The sequence below is a fragment of the Centroberyx gerrardi genome, chromosome 3 (assembly GCF_048128805.1).
Source record: "Centroberyx gerrardi isolate f3 chromosome 3, fCenGer3.hap1.cur.20231027, whole genome shotgun sequence".
Taxonomy (NCBI): Eukaryota; Metazoa; Chordata; class Actinopteri; order Beryciformes; family Berycidae; genus Centroberyx; species Centroberyx gerrardi.
In genome coordinates, this window is record NC_135999.1 from 13,473,690 (window position 1) to 13,488,727 (window position 15,038).

At 42.7% G+C, this 15,038-nt stretch overlaps 1 protein-coding gene across 3 annotated transcripts in view; it reads right to left on the reverse strand.

Moving 5' to 3' along the window:
- inpp4b (inositol polyphosphate-4-phosphatase type II B) overlaps positions 1–10,489 on the reverse strand; it is a 110,823-nt gene extending 100,334 nt beyond the window's left edge. For all 3 annotated transcript variants that reach the window (XM_078282697.1, XM_078282698.1, XM_071912485.2), the window contains exons 1-2: positions 10,358–10,489; positions 7,979–8,095 (exon numbers count right to left, since the gene is read on the reverse strand). In XM_078282697.1, coding sequence (XP_078138823.1) covers positions 7,979–8,095; positions 10,358–10,363 — 123 coding nt within the window. In that variant the 5' untranslated portion in view covers positions 10,364–10,489. The remainder of the gene's footprint in view (positions 1–7,978; positions 8,096–10,357) is intronic.
- Positions 10,490–15,038: the final 4,549 nt, after the last annotated feature.

Below are 15,038 nucleotides of genomic sequence, written 5' to 3' on the forward strand. Positions count from 1 at the left end.
CTCAATTGTCAACTGTCTGGCTCCAACACTTTTACGAGTGCGCTAAAGTTAACAGGATTTTCTTTTTAATAAGAAAAGGCAGACGGAGGAGAACTTTCAAAGCTTTGAGGGCAATCTCTCCCTATCTGTACTTCATGTTGAGGAAGCACTTTAATTCATTACAATGTCAAATTTATCTATCTTATGAAAGGCAAATCCCATTCAGGTTTTGGAGGCTCGCCATAAAGCATATATTCTGAATCCATAATATGAAAAGCTGTCACAGTTTCTTTAACGGTGAGCTTGACTTGCAGGCTCTAGCCACAATCAAAACAGACAATATCCCTCTGATGTAGGTCTATTTTCCATACATTTCTCCATGGTCCATACCAGTTCAAGGACTCTCCAGTAGCTCTACTGTAGCTCAAGCATTTAAAGCAAAATTCTCAGTCCTCTAAACACTCGAAAAAAAAATAAAAAATGTCTCAACCAGAAGCAAATGTTCTGTTTTTTTTCCCAAGCGAAAGTTCAAGTGAAAGCTTTACCAATTATTATGGATATGTAAGGCAAAAATAGAAAATAGTTTATTTTCCCCTATCTTACCCTTTATCTTATCCGCTCATTATCACCAGTGTTTCCCACAGAATTTGAATGTATTTGTGGTGGTATGTGGGTTGGCAAGGGGGGGGGGGGTTGAGTGCCTTTTTATTCTTGTATTCTCTTATATTGTCAATATATAGGCTAATATCAATAAAGGATCACATTACCTGGATGGCTGAAAAATTATCTAATGTACTCCATTTTAAATAGTTCCATTTGTCAAATAACTAACCTGTATATATCTAAAGTACTTTGTGTCAAAGATAACATAACTTAAAACTATAAACAGTGCTACACTGTTCTGTTTGTTGCTTGCTTTTGTCTACAAGGTGAAGAATAGAAATGAGACCCCTTTTACAGAGAAATCTGTAAAAGGGGGCCCGCCCAATTAAAGTCTATGTGTGGGGAAACACTGATCACTCATAACGGGGCATGAAACGCTGAAGTCACTGGCCATGATAATGAGAACAGCATTAAGAAGATAAAAGAGGTTCAATAATCAAGTGAATAATTAGCACGGCTGCAAGTGTGAAAAATGTAAACATAGAGAACACGTTGGGATTAAGGAGATGTCATGAAAGAAAATTTCTGAAGACATATTCTGATGCATGATGGGTAGAGGACGGATAAAAGAGAGGCACTTACCCGGTTTGAGGAGGTAACTGCAAGTTCACAGAAGTGTAATTGTGCAATCCATCAAATGCACTCTTTGTTGCCTGCCTGGCTGGGATGTGAAATTAAATGCACATAAGTGAGTGTAATTTATGGCTGGTCGGAATGGGTAGAGAGTGAGAGTGGCAAAAGTGGTACTTCTGTGTATATCATGTCATGATCGCTGAAAATACAGCACTTCTTCCTGGGGAAAGTGCGGGTAATGTTGCACATCACAGTAGTGTGCTGACTGGTGTAAACTCAAGAGAATGCTGTTGCACAACAGTAGATAATGTTCATGTTTAGTTCTCATTAAATTAGCATGATGCACACACACACACACACACACACACACACACATAAAATAGAGGAATATGGTTTTATACTCAGTGCCAAAGTGAGGGCGTTTTCACATTAAAATAGTGCTTTTAAAGTCTGAAACCGAATTCACTAGGTTATTACATTGTATTGGTGTGGTTCGTCTCATATTGCCTAATATCTAGCAGATCTATATCGACCGATATAGATCTGCAAAAATAGTACAAAAAAAAAAAAATCAAACTAGAATGGCATTCAGAGGGCGTTTGCACATTATAATGCTACACCTTGCCACTGAGCGACCCTGTAGTATTCCGAGGGACTTTTAATTTGACAACGTAATCCTCTGCGATGCACGGACGTACTTCTGCTCTGGGGCAGCTGGTAGGTTTTTCTCCAGCTGGTGAGATTTCAAGGCTTAAAATATAGACAAGGAAGGGTCAAGAAAACATAGTGGCTCCTTAACGACCGTGGAGAATAAAAAGAGAAAAGAATATTGTTAATGACTCCTTGTTATTGGCTAGGTGATTACAATACTGACCAAGCTAGGGTTGTAAACTCTCTCCTCTTTGCTGTAACTTGGCTAAAAACAACACAAACAACCCAGCGTGAACCCATAATACATTGTGCACATATCATCATTAATCACGAGTCCACACAGCGAGTTCACACCTGTCAAAATAATCCGAAGTTAGCAAAAAGTTAGTCCGCACCAAACAATGTAGGTGTGAAAACCACCTAACACTACCATTGCACCATCTTCTATATTGTGCCTGGCAACATTGCCAGTGAGAGAGAGAGAGAGAGAGAGAGAGAGAGAGAGAGAGAGAGAGAGAGAGAGAGAGAGAAAGAGAGAAAGAGAGTGTGAGTGTGAGCTACGGCAAAGCAGATAGAGAGAGAGAGAGAGAGAGACAGGAGAGACTTTTGGTGTTCTTTAATAAAACATCTCACTTAAAAAACACCTGAAAACCAGCCACGGTATCCTAAAACCCCATGCATGCAAACCACACTCATGCTCCCTAAAAACTCGCTCTCACACACAGGAGAGACAGGAGAGAGAGAGAGATTGAGAGAGAAAGAGAAAAAGAGAGTGTGAGAGTGAGTGTGAGCTACGGCAAAGAAGATAGAGGGAGAGGGGTCACTAGTATGCTACTAATTTTAGTATTATCAACTTGAATAGTTAAGGTGCCACTATTTTGAATTTGTACTTTTCAGCAGTTGTGACATTGGCTGACTTTGGCACAATGATGGTGAGGGAAGCAAAGTGGCCATCAGACAACAGACAGTCCTTATCTGAGAACTGCTACTCTCATAGGTTATCACTGCTCAGCTGTCCACCCAATCACTACCAAGACCTTTCCTGGATATCTCTGAGATTGGTTCTTGTAAACGTGTGTTTGTGTGTGTGTGTGTGTGTGTGTGTGTGTGTGTGTCCCCTCTAACTCTCTCTCACTGTCTGTTTTGTCTGTCTGCTTCTATTTCTCTCCCCTCTCTCTCTCTGGCAACTGTAAACTCATGCACTTATAGAAAATTCCCACCACATTGACACTCATCCAGCTAAAAGCAACCGGCTATGCCAAAAATATGTCAAGTCACCGCCTTTTACACATCATGATTATTGACAGGGCAGGATTAACTGGGGCTGGGATTCTCCATACTTCAGCAGTTCATAATTGGAGCGACAATTCACCATGGAACAGCGACTGCTCAAACTGCCTCCAGAGATGTGACTAATATCTGCCAGTCAAATAGTCCTCAAATCAGGTAGACAGCAGAATAAGGGAATCTGCAAGGATCCCAACAATGCAACATTTGCCTGTGTCTTACATAGCATATGCAGTGATGGAGAGCTGGCATAGTAGTGCACAATGTTAATGCACTGTAATGTCAAAATGGTTTATATAAAACTATAGCGAGTAAGGTTGAGTCAGTTCTGGACTGATTTTGGCATTAACGTAAAAAAATAAAATAAAAAAAAAATGTAACAAAAGGTATTTGAAAGCTAAATTCTTATGAAACTGTCAGATGCCTACAGTGAGAACTCAAGTTTTCTTCTTATTTAATTTGTACTGAAAAGCATGGTGTGATTATGTTTCAGTGAAACAGATGGCATGTAGAAATGTTTGACAGAAAATAATTTACTTAATCACATAATGAAATGTGCTTTTTTCCACCAAAGAAAGGTATGAAAAACATCATATTTGAACATGTATAAAAAAACCTCAAGTAGTGGAACCAATATTGGCACTGAAAAACAATCCAACCATACATACACAGCCCTAACCGCTTTGTAACTTTTCATACAATCTCCAACTTTCCTCGTGTGTGTGTGTGTGTGTGTGTGTGGCAGGTAGGCAGGCAGTCAGAGATGGAACTCTGATCAGTTCTTTCTCCACTGTCCCTCTGAATCGAAGATGTATTGCTCTATCCCTTCAGCCGAAGTGGTGTGTGTATGTGTGTGTGTGTGTGTGTGTGTGTGTGTCCATCAGCCTGCTTGTGGCAGGCACAGGAAGAAATGGCCATTATGGTAACACAGTAAACCCCCCCCTTGCTTATGTTTTATTTGATTGAATACATTTTATGGCGGCTTTATGGAAATGACCGGACACGCTCCATTTTCCTGTTTTACTCAGATGAGGTCTTTTGTTTGTCACACTACAGCGCACATCATAGAAACCAATCAAAATTCCTCACCACGGCCAGTAATAGGAATGCAAACTGAAAACTGCATTACACTTTCATCCCAGATTGCAGAGAGCAGGGGCAGGATAAATGAGTCTGTGATTAGAGAGAAGAGCTCTTCCAGAGGCAGCTGTCCTATCCCTTTAGACCAGGAGAACACTCAGTAATGGCTCTGAACTGACAACAAACTGCAGGTCTGTCATTAGCCGGGTGTCTTCGAGCCCCTTCACAGAGGTAAGTGAGCTCAAAAGTGATGCACCCAACACACACAAGCAATCTTTTTTACCTCTTGCATATGCTTTTACCTCTTCCCTCTCTATTCATCCATCTCTGACGCAGAGTCAGATTAGCCTCGCTCTGATTTCTGATGAACTTCGAACTGATGAACCTCTGATTACATTTTGCATTCTAATCTACAGGTGTTATACATATACACTGCCATGTCATCTATGCTCAAATTTTCCTGCAATGATTTTCACTGCGCTCCTTCACTTTCTAGTATGCAATCTCAAGGTAATTATTATTTTGTGCTTACTAAATTGAAAACAAGAGAACAAATGCATTTCTATCTTCCCTCATTAAAACAATGTCTGAGACAAGATGCAGCGAATTAGTCAGACTTTGAGTCATCCAGTTTAAGGTCATTATGTACAAAGACTTGCTGAGCCAAATGATTAAAATTTCTCTAAATAAAAGGGAGGTCTGCAAAATGACTTCTTGCCAGTAAAAGGTGATATTTCTTGACTGAATGATCGGAATTGTATCTGAATGGGAAAGCTATTGCCCCGGGGAGCCATTCAAAGCGGAGCTGTAAGTAAGGCTAACCTGTCATCCTTTGACAACTAGGGCTTGAGGGTGGATCACTCACACCTAAGAGAGAGATCTAACCCTGTCGTAGTCCTTCTCACACCTCCACGGCTCCACTCCCTCACTTATTGTACTCTCAGCTCTGTTCGTGTCCTCAAATATTCATGGCCATGCAGCAAGAGTCATCTCAGAATATCTAACTGGGAAGCCCAAGGCAGAGGGAAATCATCCTAGTATGAAATTCTCTGGTCCTCTACGAATGTTAAAGGAGTCATCTATAAACCTCGCACCATCAGTTTTTTTTAGCTGCGACCAGCAGCTCTATAGCTCGCTCTGTCGGTCGGTCGGTCGGTCGGTCGGTTGGTTGGTCCACAATTTCCCCATGTGTGCATGCATGCGCGTACGTGGTCGCAGCTATTGCGAATTCGCGCTTGTTTTTCTTTTCCCCCCACTCAATTTCTTTCCCTCTCATTTCCACTCCAAAACTCTTATGGTGAATAGACAGCATGGCACATCAGACAAACGGGCAAATTTGCAAACCATTTTTTTTTTATTCAACGCTTACTATGTGTACTGTCTACAGTACAAACCATGCACCATTGTATTGAATGAGCTAGTGGCAGAACTCCTGCTAAACTTTAACAAGAGCTGAAACTGATATGTAAAACTTTGACAGCTGATTTGTAAAACACACATATACACGCACACACACACACACACACACACACACACAGACACACAGAGAGAGAGAGCAAATTGCCGTCATGCTCTCTTTCAAAAAATGCAACATTAAATGACTGGCGCTTGGCTGGGTGATTCCCGTTTTGCCACTTAAGCGGCTGGGGGCTGATGCATTGTGCCAGCTCGTGTTCAGGGTCATGCCTGTGTCACTTAAAGACTCTCTAATGAGACCCAGACAAGCGCGCTGCGCCCAGCCGAGCGGAGCCTAAAATCTAAAAGCTAACCACAGCATGAGAGCAATGGTGCCTGAGGAAAAAGAGAAAGAAAGATCCAGAACTATTGAAAGGCCAATATAAGACATCTAATAAGAGAAACGGAAAGGGAATTCTGAATATTTTTCTTGAAATGGTTACAAAGAATTGTGATCCAACTCATCAGTCAAAAGTTTTCCATTTGATCCCTGAGGGGGGCGAGGAGATAAGAGATGAGAGTGAAGAGTCGGGAAGGCACAACGGGACCTGTCCTGTAGAATGCTGTTGGTTCAGCCCTAAGCTCTGAAAGCCAAGCCGGAGTGAAGTGTAGTGTTGTGTATCAATGATATTCTTGACAGACTGACAGGCTCTAGTCAGAAATCTCACTCACAGAAAGAGAGAGACAGACAGCATGAAAGACACAAAGAGAGACACTCAAAGCCCACAATTCTTAAGGAGTTAAAAAAAGAAAGTTGTGTTGTCCCATTTACTATTCACAACACATATTAGCAGAGGCACATCGGAAACTTCAACTCCTTCATTTATGAGTAGACAACTACAAAATTTAGACAGTGTTGACCATCAGGACATTCAGCACCTAAAACTCTAAAATCTAAAATATTGAAAGAAACAAATAATAGGATTACATTGTTTTTTAAATGAAGCCTTTCTTATTTACTTAAATTCAGGCAGTAGATGTTTTACCAGGCATTAATAAAATATTTTTTATATCCAGGCATTAGCTTGCCTGCCCACGTAGAGTATTCATTTTTCAGCATAGCCCAACCACTTGGATGGCAACACAGTGCACAACACAGGAAATGTTCCTACACAGAAAGCGGACGGTTGGAGAATTTAAACGGTGTTGGACTCACACAGTTGTTGTTCAACATGAATATCCGATGCACATCTTACAGGCCATTATACTCCCATTCCAAGTTTCACTTGGGATTGTATTTCAGTGTGAAGACTGGATTCAGAGTTAGGCCTACCTCTGGCAATAGCAAGGAGCAAATAACTATAGATTTGGACATACGAGTAACTGCCATTACACAGACACAAATGATGCAAATAAAAAGTGTTAACTGTTGCACAGAACAAAACACCACCACCATATTTTTTCAGTCAGGGAACAAGTAAATACATATAATTCATGAGTATGGTTTTTATTTTACGGTAAATTATTTGATTTAAATTTGATGTGCCATTGTTTGCAATGAGAAAACAGATATGTGATTATATTGCATATTGCATATTGTTGAGTTTCTCATACTGCAATAATACTTATGAATTTCAGTAAGTTTGTGAATTGTCTAAACTCTTCATGTGATGAAGTTGCAAATCACCATCATTTACCACTGCTGTAAATGAGTCCTTACTCATATCATAAAGCTCATGAATGTTCCAAATTAAGATGTTGGCACCCAGGGATGAGTGGGCTGTTTGATTGAGATCAAGCATACGCCCACACTGGGGAGCCTGTTATAAAGTCTGTTTAAAAGGTCTGAATCAGAGGGCCTGGCCCATTCAGGATTCAATGTCTGGCTTTCTTTCCCATTCCCACTGATGTTGCCGGATGGTATTCCCAAGGGAAGAACGCCAAAGGCCCGGCTGCCCCGCTCAGATCCCCATCGAAGGCTGCACACTCTTTTCCTTCACAACCCAAGGCAAGGGTCTCAGACTGACAGCGCATCGATGATTACTAAGATGGTGCTGTAATTCACTGCCCACTGTAATTCACCACACGCATCTTAGCATCTAAGAATCTGTAGGATAAATTTAACCATAATGAGAATCGGCTGTTGTGTTGTCACAGCTTTTCACTTTCATCCCCTGTGATGGATTCCACAACCAAAACCACAAATTCAACAGTGGAAAAACCACTGCTTCACAACTGGCTGTGAACACATTCTTGTCATTATCTCCCGCTCTCTCACTGTGCACTTTCAACATGCAAACATATGACAAACACACACACACACACAGCAAAACGGCAGCTGTTTACTCACTGATTCCTGGCTCTTGTCCTTTGCATCATAGACAGTTAGCTTGACTAGTGTCTCTGGGCTAGCAGGATACTCTGGAGGGAAGGTCACCCCCGTCAGAAACAGCGGGTCTCTGTTCGCCTGTCAGAAAGAGGGACAACACAGAAAAAGATTGAGAAGTGTGTGTGCGTGTGTGTTTGTGTGTGCACCCCCATGCACATGTGTACTGCAACACTCATGTTCATGAGAAAGACAGAAGCCGAAGGGAGAAAGGAGGGGAGGGAGACTTGGGTGGATGAATGAGCCGACAGCTGGGCTCAGACTGGCCTCCTCCTCCTCCTCCTCCTCCTCCTCCTCCTCCTCCTCCTCCTGGCGTTTCTCTCTGCTCCCCTCGCCTCCCCTGCTGCCTCTCCTGGGCACAGAAAAGGAGAAGATAGAGCTCTCCCTGGTGGGTCAACCTGGAGCTCTGGCACAACTGGAGTCCACCAACTGAGAGGCCGGGCCAGGAGCGAGGCATGTTGACATGTGGGTTGGCACAGTGGTAGGGTGCCAATGGGATTACCTGCCACAGCAACCTGTGCTGGGCCTTCGCACATACCAGAGGGCTGCACGGCTTCAGCTACAGTCACATTAGCTCGCAACCTTTCTGGAATCACCATTACCAGAACACCCTGAGGAAGGCGTGAGATGAACCATGTAGGGGTGTGTGTGTTTTGTCTTCTTTGCCCTTATAAATGAAGGCCTTTTTAAATGTTACTCACAGTTGTGCCATTTTTTAGTTTGTTACCCAGTCATCTTGTTTACCTTTCATGCCTTTTGACCTTCAGGTCTTGTCTCACCAGGTCCTGTGGTGACTTCTCTTTAACTATACTGCAAAAATGTCCATCTTAACAAAGCATTCAGTCTAGTATTTAGTTTTAAAATCCTCCATAAAACAGTTGACAAAACATCTGCCAATGGGGTTAGACAATTTCACTTGTTTCCAATGTAGTATCACCTGTTTGGAGAATTTTCTTGGAAAAAGTGACAATATCTTTAAATAAGGCAGATCTCTCCAACAGTATCAAGATGATGTCACTTGTTTTATTTGCATTGTAAACAAGTGAAATGATTCACTTATTTCACTCGATGTCAGCCCATATCAGTGGAAGATTTTTCACCTATATAAGATTTTAAAAGTAAATTCTAAATCACTTGTTAAGATGGATACTCCCTTGCCACGACGTCATCTCTCTCCCACTCGTTCCTGTCTCTCTTTCCTTTGAATTGTCAAATAATAGAAAAAATTTTTTTTCTAATAGCTCTGTAGGAATTTTAGTGCACAAGGAGCCAAGGGGCATTCCTGGGCAGACTCGGGGATTGTTTAGCCATTTGGTGTTGTCTGCCTGAACTGATTCAAAGTACTGTGTGTTTACACTGGGGGCTTCCTCTTCCTGTGCCCTGCTCTGATGGGCGTCTCTGGAACGCAGCCCTCTGGGACGGTAGGGGGGACAGGGTAGGGAGTGGTAATGAGACTTGAGATAGACAGACAAACAGTGGCATGTATGTGCATGTACACATCCTTAAGTAAAACCCCATAAGCAAGGACACATGCCTGCACATGCCTGACCACTGCCACTGAAAAACCCCAATTGCACTGATTAACAAGGGATCAGTGTTTGCCCTAGTACATTTGTGTTAGTTGTCCATTAATTGGCTGAACAAATTCCCTGATCTTAAAACAACCAACAGCTAAATCAGCTTACCTGTGATGCAGTGTGTCCATTGATACACATATTATCAGAGCCCTAGGCTAGGATAAGAGGTTTGGGAGACTTGAGAGCCAAAGCAGGCTACTGAAAAGCAGCAGTGTATTTAACACACACACACACACACACACACACACATACACACAAGCACATGCTCAAAAAGACAGAATTAGATGATCACATACACATAAAAGACACACATAGACCCATCTCCTCACTGCATCACTAACCCCTTTGATCCCTCGTATTTACAGAAATCTTCCAAGCGCTGAGAGACGGAAAATAAAACAAATCCATTGCCGCTTGTTTCAGCCTTATGTGCTCCCCTAGGCATGGTAATACCAGTCTTGATGCCCAGTAGTGCCATCTTGCCACCCAGCCATGGAGCTTTGTGGGGCGTAACATGCTGAACACACTGTCTGGTTCAGCACAGTGAGTAAAGACACAGTGGAACCAATGAACTGCCATGGGCTCGCTGCATATCTGAATATATACCTGGACTTGTACAGAACACCAGCAGAAAGACAGACAGACAGACAGACAGACAGACCCGCTATACACAAGAACGAGCAGCATGTGCACATGCGTAGAGACACATACCTAACACCTCACACCTCCCCTTCTGGCACACTGAATAGGCCTCATTCAGACTTACCAGCATGCTTGGCAGCCTCGGCTACAGCCAAATCTTCTTAGTGCTACTGACGGGTTGAGATGAGCTAAACTAGTAAGCCTGTCCCCATTTACACAGAGAAATAAGCCAGTCAGACGTACAAGTGGTCAACATATGCTATGGGACACAGCTGCCCCTCTCGCGTCTTTTTGTCCGTTTGGGTTGCAAACCTCATGGGATGGGCAATTTAGGCCATTAGAGGGGGTGTGTGTGTTTATGTGTGTGTCTGTGTGTGATTGGGGTGGGTGCACTAGGAATATTAATTCCAGAGTCTGTCTCCGTTGGCGGTTTTTCTCACTCATTCCCTTGACCACTCATATTTACACACACACACACACACACTAGACTAGACTTTTTGGACTTGTTCCAGGCATGGGATGCTCCGCTTGACTAGCATGACATCAAAGGCCGTTTTATCCCCTGGCTTTGCGTGACGTCAAATCCCCTTGAGTATCACCACTCCTGGACCCACGGGGCATGTTTTTAGAATGGGATTTTCCCATACAGACATATTAGTGTTGGGTGAAAATGCCACTCTCTCCATCCCATTTTTCTCTTCTCCCCTGAAGAAGAGAAATGCAGAATGTACTGAGATAGCATGCACATGTGGAAAACAAAGTACTTAACCTTCCTAAAAGAAAAGAAGCCATCTCTTTTCACTGTGCACTCGGTAAGAGATACCAGATAGTGTTTTTTTTCTCTCCTCCAGCTTCAAATACAATTTGTTGAAGACGCTTCCTATTGTACTTTAAAGAGATTTCAAGGGCTTTAGCTTTTCTACTTAAGTTGTCACTGGTCCTCTCCGTTTTACCAACAGTAGATTAAGATACACTACCCACACTGAGACATACGGTTGCACTGTAGAGATAAAAAAAAAAATGGGGCTGACTATTGTAGTTAGAAATCTGATACATTTTTATCTCTTGCTACAGTAGCAGTTAGTATTCTGAGGTATACTCACAAGCAGTGAGAATTTGAAACACAGATTAGAGCTATACGCTGTGTGTCTTTAACTGGATTTTGCATATTCTGTTAGCCTCAGTGCTGCATTAACTTTCTTTAATCAATGCACATCTGGGAGACTCATCGGTGTGAACTAAAGAGCAGTCAAATCCGGACCCAACACACTTAAATGCTATCATGCTCTTTATAATTGACCCCTGTCTGGTGATTCATGGGTAAAGGCTAGAGATGGCTGTGTAGCAGTTGGCATGTCCCAACATTTATCTTCCAAATAAAACCCTTACAGTATATCATATATCAGGAGCCCAGATAAGACTTCTATCACATGGGTAAGGCTAATGTTAAAGCTTACAGCCAGTCAGCCAGCCAGCCAGCCAGAAAGACTCCAATCAGTGTCCAGAAAACCCAGGACCAGCTGTTGAGAGCAGGCCTCTTGGGAATGTGACAAACAGGAGAAACACAAGTGGCAGTCAGGCTGTCTTAGAGCTCATACTACATGCACAGTGGGGCACACCAACCTGCACACACACACACACACACACACACACACACACACACACACACACACACACACACACACACAGCCCTTCTCCTTTGGCCAGATAGGTTAATGAACAGCTGCTGCTGTGCATGTTGCCATTGTGACGCCTGCCAGACAAGACCAAATCAAACAATGTAGGAGTGGCAAACCCTGTAACCGGTCCTAACAAGAAACCTCCACTCCTCTGAACACACAAACACTTAATTCAAAGCAGAATTCAAAGGTTGTGATATGCAATTAAGGGACTTTTATCCAAGTATCACACTAAAACCCTTAAATCATAAACTACTATGGTGCCTATGATGAGTGGGAAGCTGTCCTTTCTGAGGGCCACTCAGAATTTGTCCGTGTTGTGCTGTACTTCTGGGTCCAAATAATATTAACATTATTGGCCTGACTGATCATTTCTATGTAAAGCGCTAAAAGTAGTGGGAGATGTTAATTTGCATTACACTATACAAGCTAAAAAACTGCAAACATCTGATATATTATCTTAAACACCTCTTATATGTCTGCAATCTGAAGAAGACTTGGAGAGCAACAAAGAATTTATTTACACATACCCTTTTTTTGTGAAGTCGAAAACAGTCCATATCCTCAGATCCTACTCCAAATCCTGAACATTACGGCCATGAAATCATAACTCCAGCGGCACTGAGAGTGTCTGCATGGCTGGCTGAGCCAGCATACAGTATCCCACCACATCCTGTGTTTCCACACACATATGCACAAACACACACACACACACTGGTGTTCCCTTGACTAGACTGAAGGGAAAGGAGTTGAAATGCATGTTAAAAGAGACAGTCCTGCAAATTCAGATATATTAAATTAGCAGGAAAATAAACATGCCTCCGTAGTTCTTTCTCATGAGACTTTGGACTTTGGCCTCAAATAAGGAAAGAAAAAAAGAGAAAGAGAGGGAACAGACAAGAGGCTCTGTGTGTGTGTGTGTGTGTGTGTGTGTGTGCGTGCGTGTGTGTGTATGCGTGTAACTAGGTTTTCCATACTGGGACAGGGGGCAGCTGTTGCCGCCCAAAAAACACTTGTGTGGTTGTTGCCTTAGCAACAGCACTCTCACACTGGTGGTAATAAAAGAAGCTTTTAAAGAAGTCAAAGAGCGCAAAGACTTTCTCTCACTGTAGGAAACATGCACACAATTATGTACACAAATACATGCATACCCCCTGATGGAGAGCTACACACTAACTTCTATACTTATAGATACCCCGACTCAACTGTCACAGGGATTGGAACGGTGAAGGAGGTTAACGTTCACTGTCTGTTCCAGCTCACTGATTCAGATGAAAAGAAAAGGTTGAGAAAAAGGAGGGCAGAGAGAGAGATGGAGAGAACACCAACCAAGGCCCAGTGACCCAGAGACGCAGCAAAACAACAAACATCAGAGGTCGAAGAGAGGGAGACCGGATGGTGTGTGTGTGTGTGTGTGTGTGTGTGTGTGTGTGTGTGTGTGTGTGCGTGTGAGTGTCGCCTTACCTCCACTATCTCTGTGCAGGCGTGGGAGACGAGGTACTGCTCGTGGGGGTCTATGACAGCCACCTGGACCAGAGCACTGGGCTTCCTGTCTCTGCCTGAGGCCACCAGATCATTACACGCTACAGAGAGGAAGAGAGGGTGGAGGGAGGAGAGGTTTAGGGAGAACAGGAGACAAGAGGAGAGCAGAGAGTAGAACAAGAGAGGAAAAAACGGAGATGAGAGGGAGAGACAATCCCTTACGAAAGACACAAATCACATAAGACCGGGTCAAAAGAGGAGGAAGGGACAATAGGGGGAGAAGGACACGGTAAATCCCCAGAGGCAGATAGGAGGTGAAAGCGGTTGAGGTTGAGAGTTTAGCGATTGCCCAATTCCCGGGAAGTATCCCCTGTCGGACGGGAAGTCACATGTCACGGCCCTGGAAAGCAGCGTTCTCTCCAAGGGCCGCGGTTAAATCTTTTCTTTGCTCCGTCCAATCTACCGTCCTCACCTTCTACACCCGTTCCATGCCTCAACCTCAAAACACAATGAAAGTTTGGAGAAATAAATGAAAAAAAAAGGATATTGAGATATAAAATTGTTGCCTCAGCAGTTGATTAAAATGCCAGCCAGGCGAGTAGCATTCCCTCTGGCAATGAGATATCAGTTTTATTAGGCTTTCATTTCCGACAGCAAAAGCAGCTTGTCACTCCGTCCCACTGGCTTCCAAGGACAGGAAGGCTTTGCTTCCCACAATTCCTTTATAGGAAACCCACGCTTCCTGGTTACGGACAGAAACTCCCCCTAACATGATAACACTCACTGATCCAGTCAGAGCTAAATCGACACATCCACCCTTGATAAATACTATGAAGAACTGGTTATATTTGTCATCATGAAAATCATTAATTTGATGTCAGATACTAAAATCAAAAAACAAAATTGCCTTTATTTATTCAATCCTTATACATAGTCAGTCACACAAGTTTGCAGAAGTTTTCATGATGGCAAAAGTCATTACTAGAGTCTAGTAGTAACAAAACACTTGATGTGTTGGCCTACCCTTGAGCCCATTACAGCCTTGAGCAGGACAAAATATCTAAATCAATAAAGGATCTGCTGTTACGCTTTTCACAACACTGAAAATTTGTTGGATTGAAGGTGTTTAAAACATCTGTTTCACATGAAAGGCATTTAAAATAGGAAAAGCATCCAGTCTGACATCCAGCAAAGTCCTCCATATGGCACTGAATTAATGTATTAATGAACATTTGTATACACTTGAGCACAGTAATGAGAAATTTGTGCTCAGCGACCTCCTTGGATCCGACCCAAGAGGTGCATTTTATCTACCCAGCAGAATCCTGGCATGTAAACAACAATTGATCTGCTTGCGACGCCTGGTCAGTTTCACACATTACTCTGCAAAAAGTCCGGGTAACATCACTAAATGGGTGAAAATCCATAAAAAAACAGCAAAGGCAGAAGGTTGTTCTTTTTATGTGCAGTTCTATCTCTATGGGTTTGATTTTATTACATAAGCAACTGAACAGCAACTGGAAATTAAAGGGGTTCTTGTGGGAGGTATTGAGTAAGAGTGAGGAGCAGCAATAAAGTCAGTAAAAGAGATGAGAGGTTCAGTACCAGGGCATCAAATACTCTGTCCCATGAAGACCTTTCATT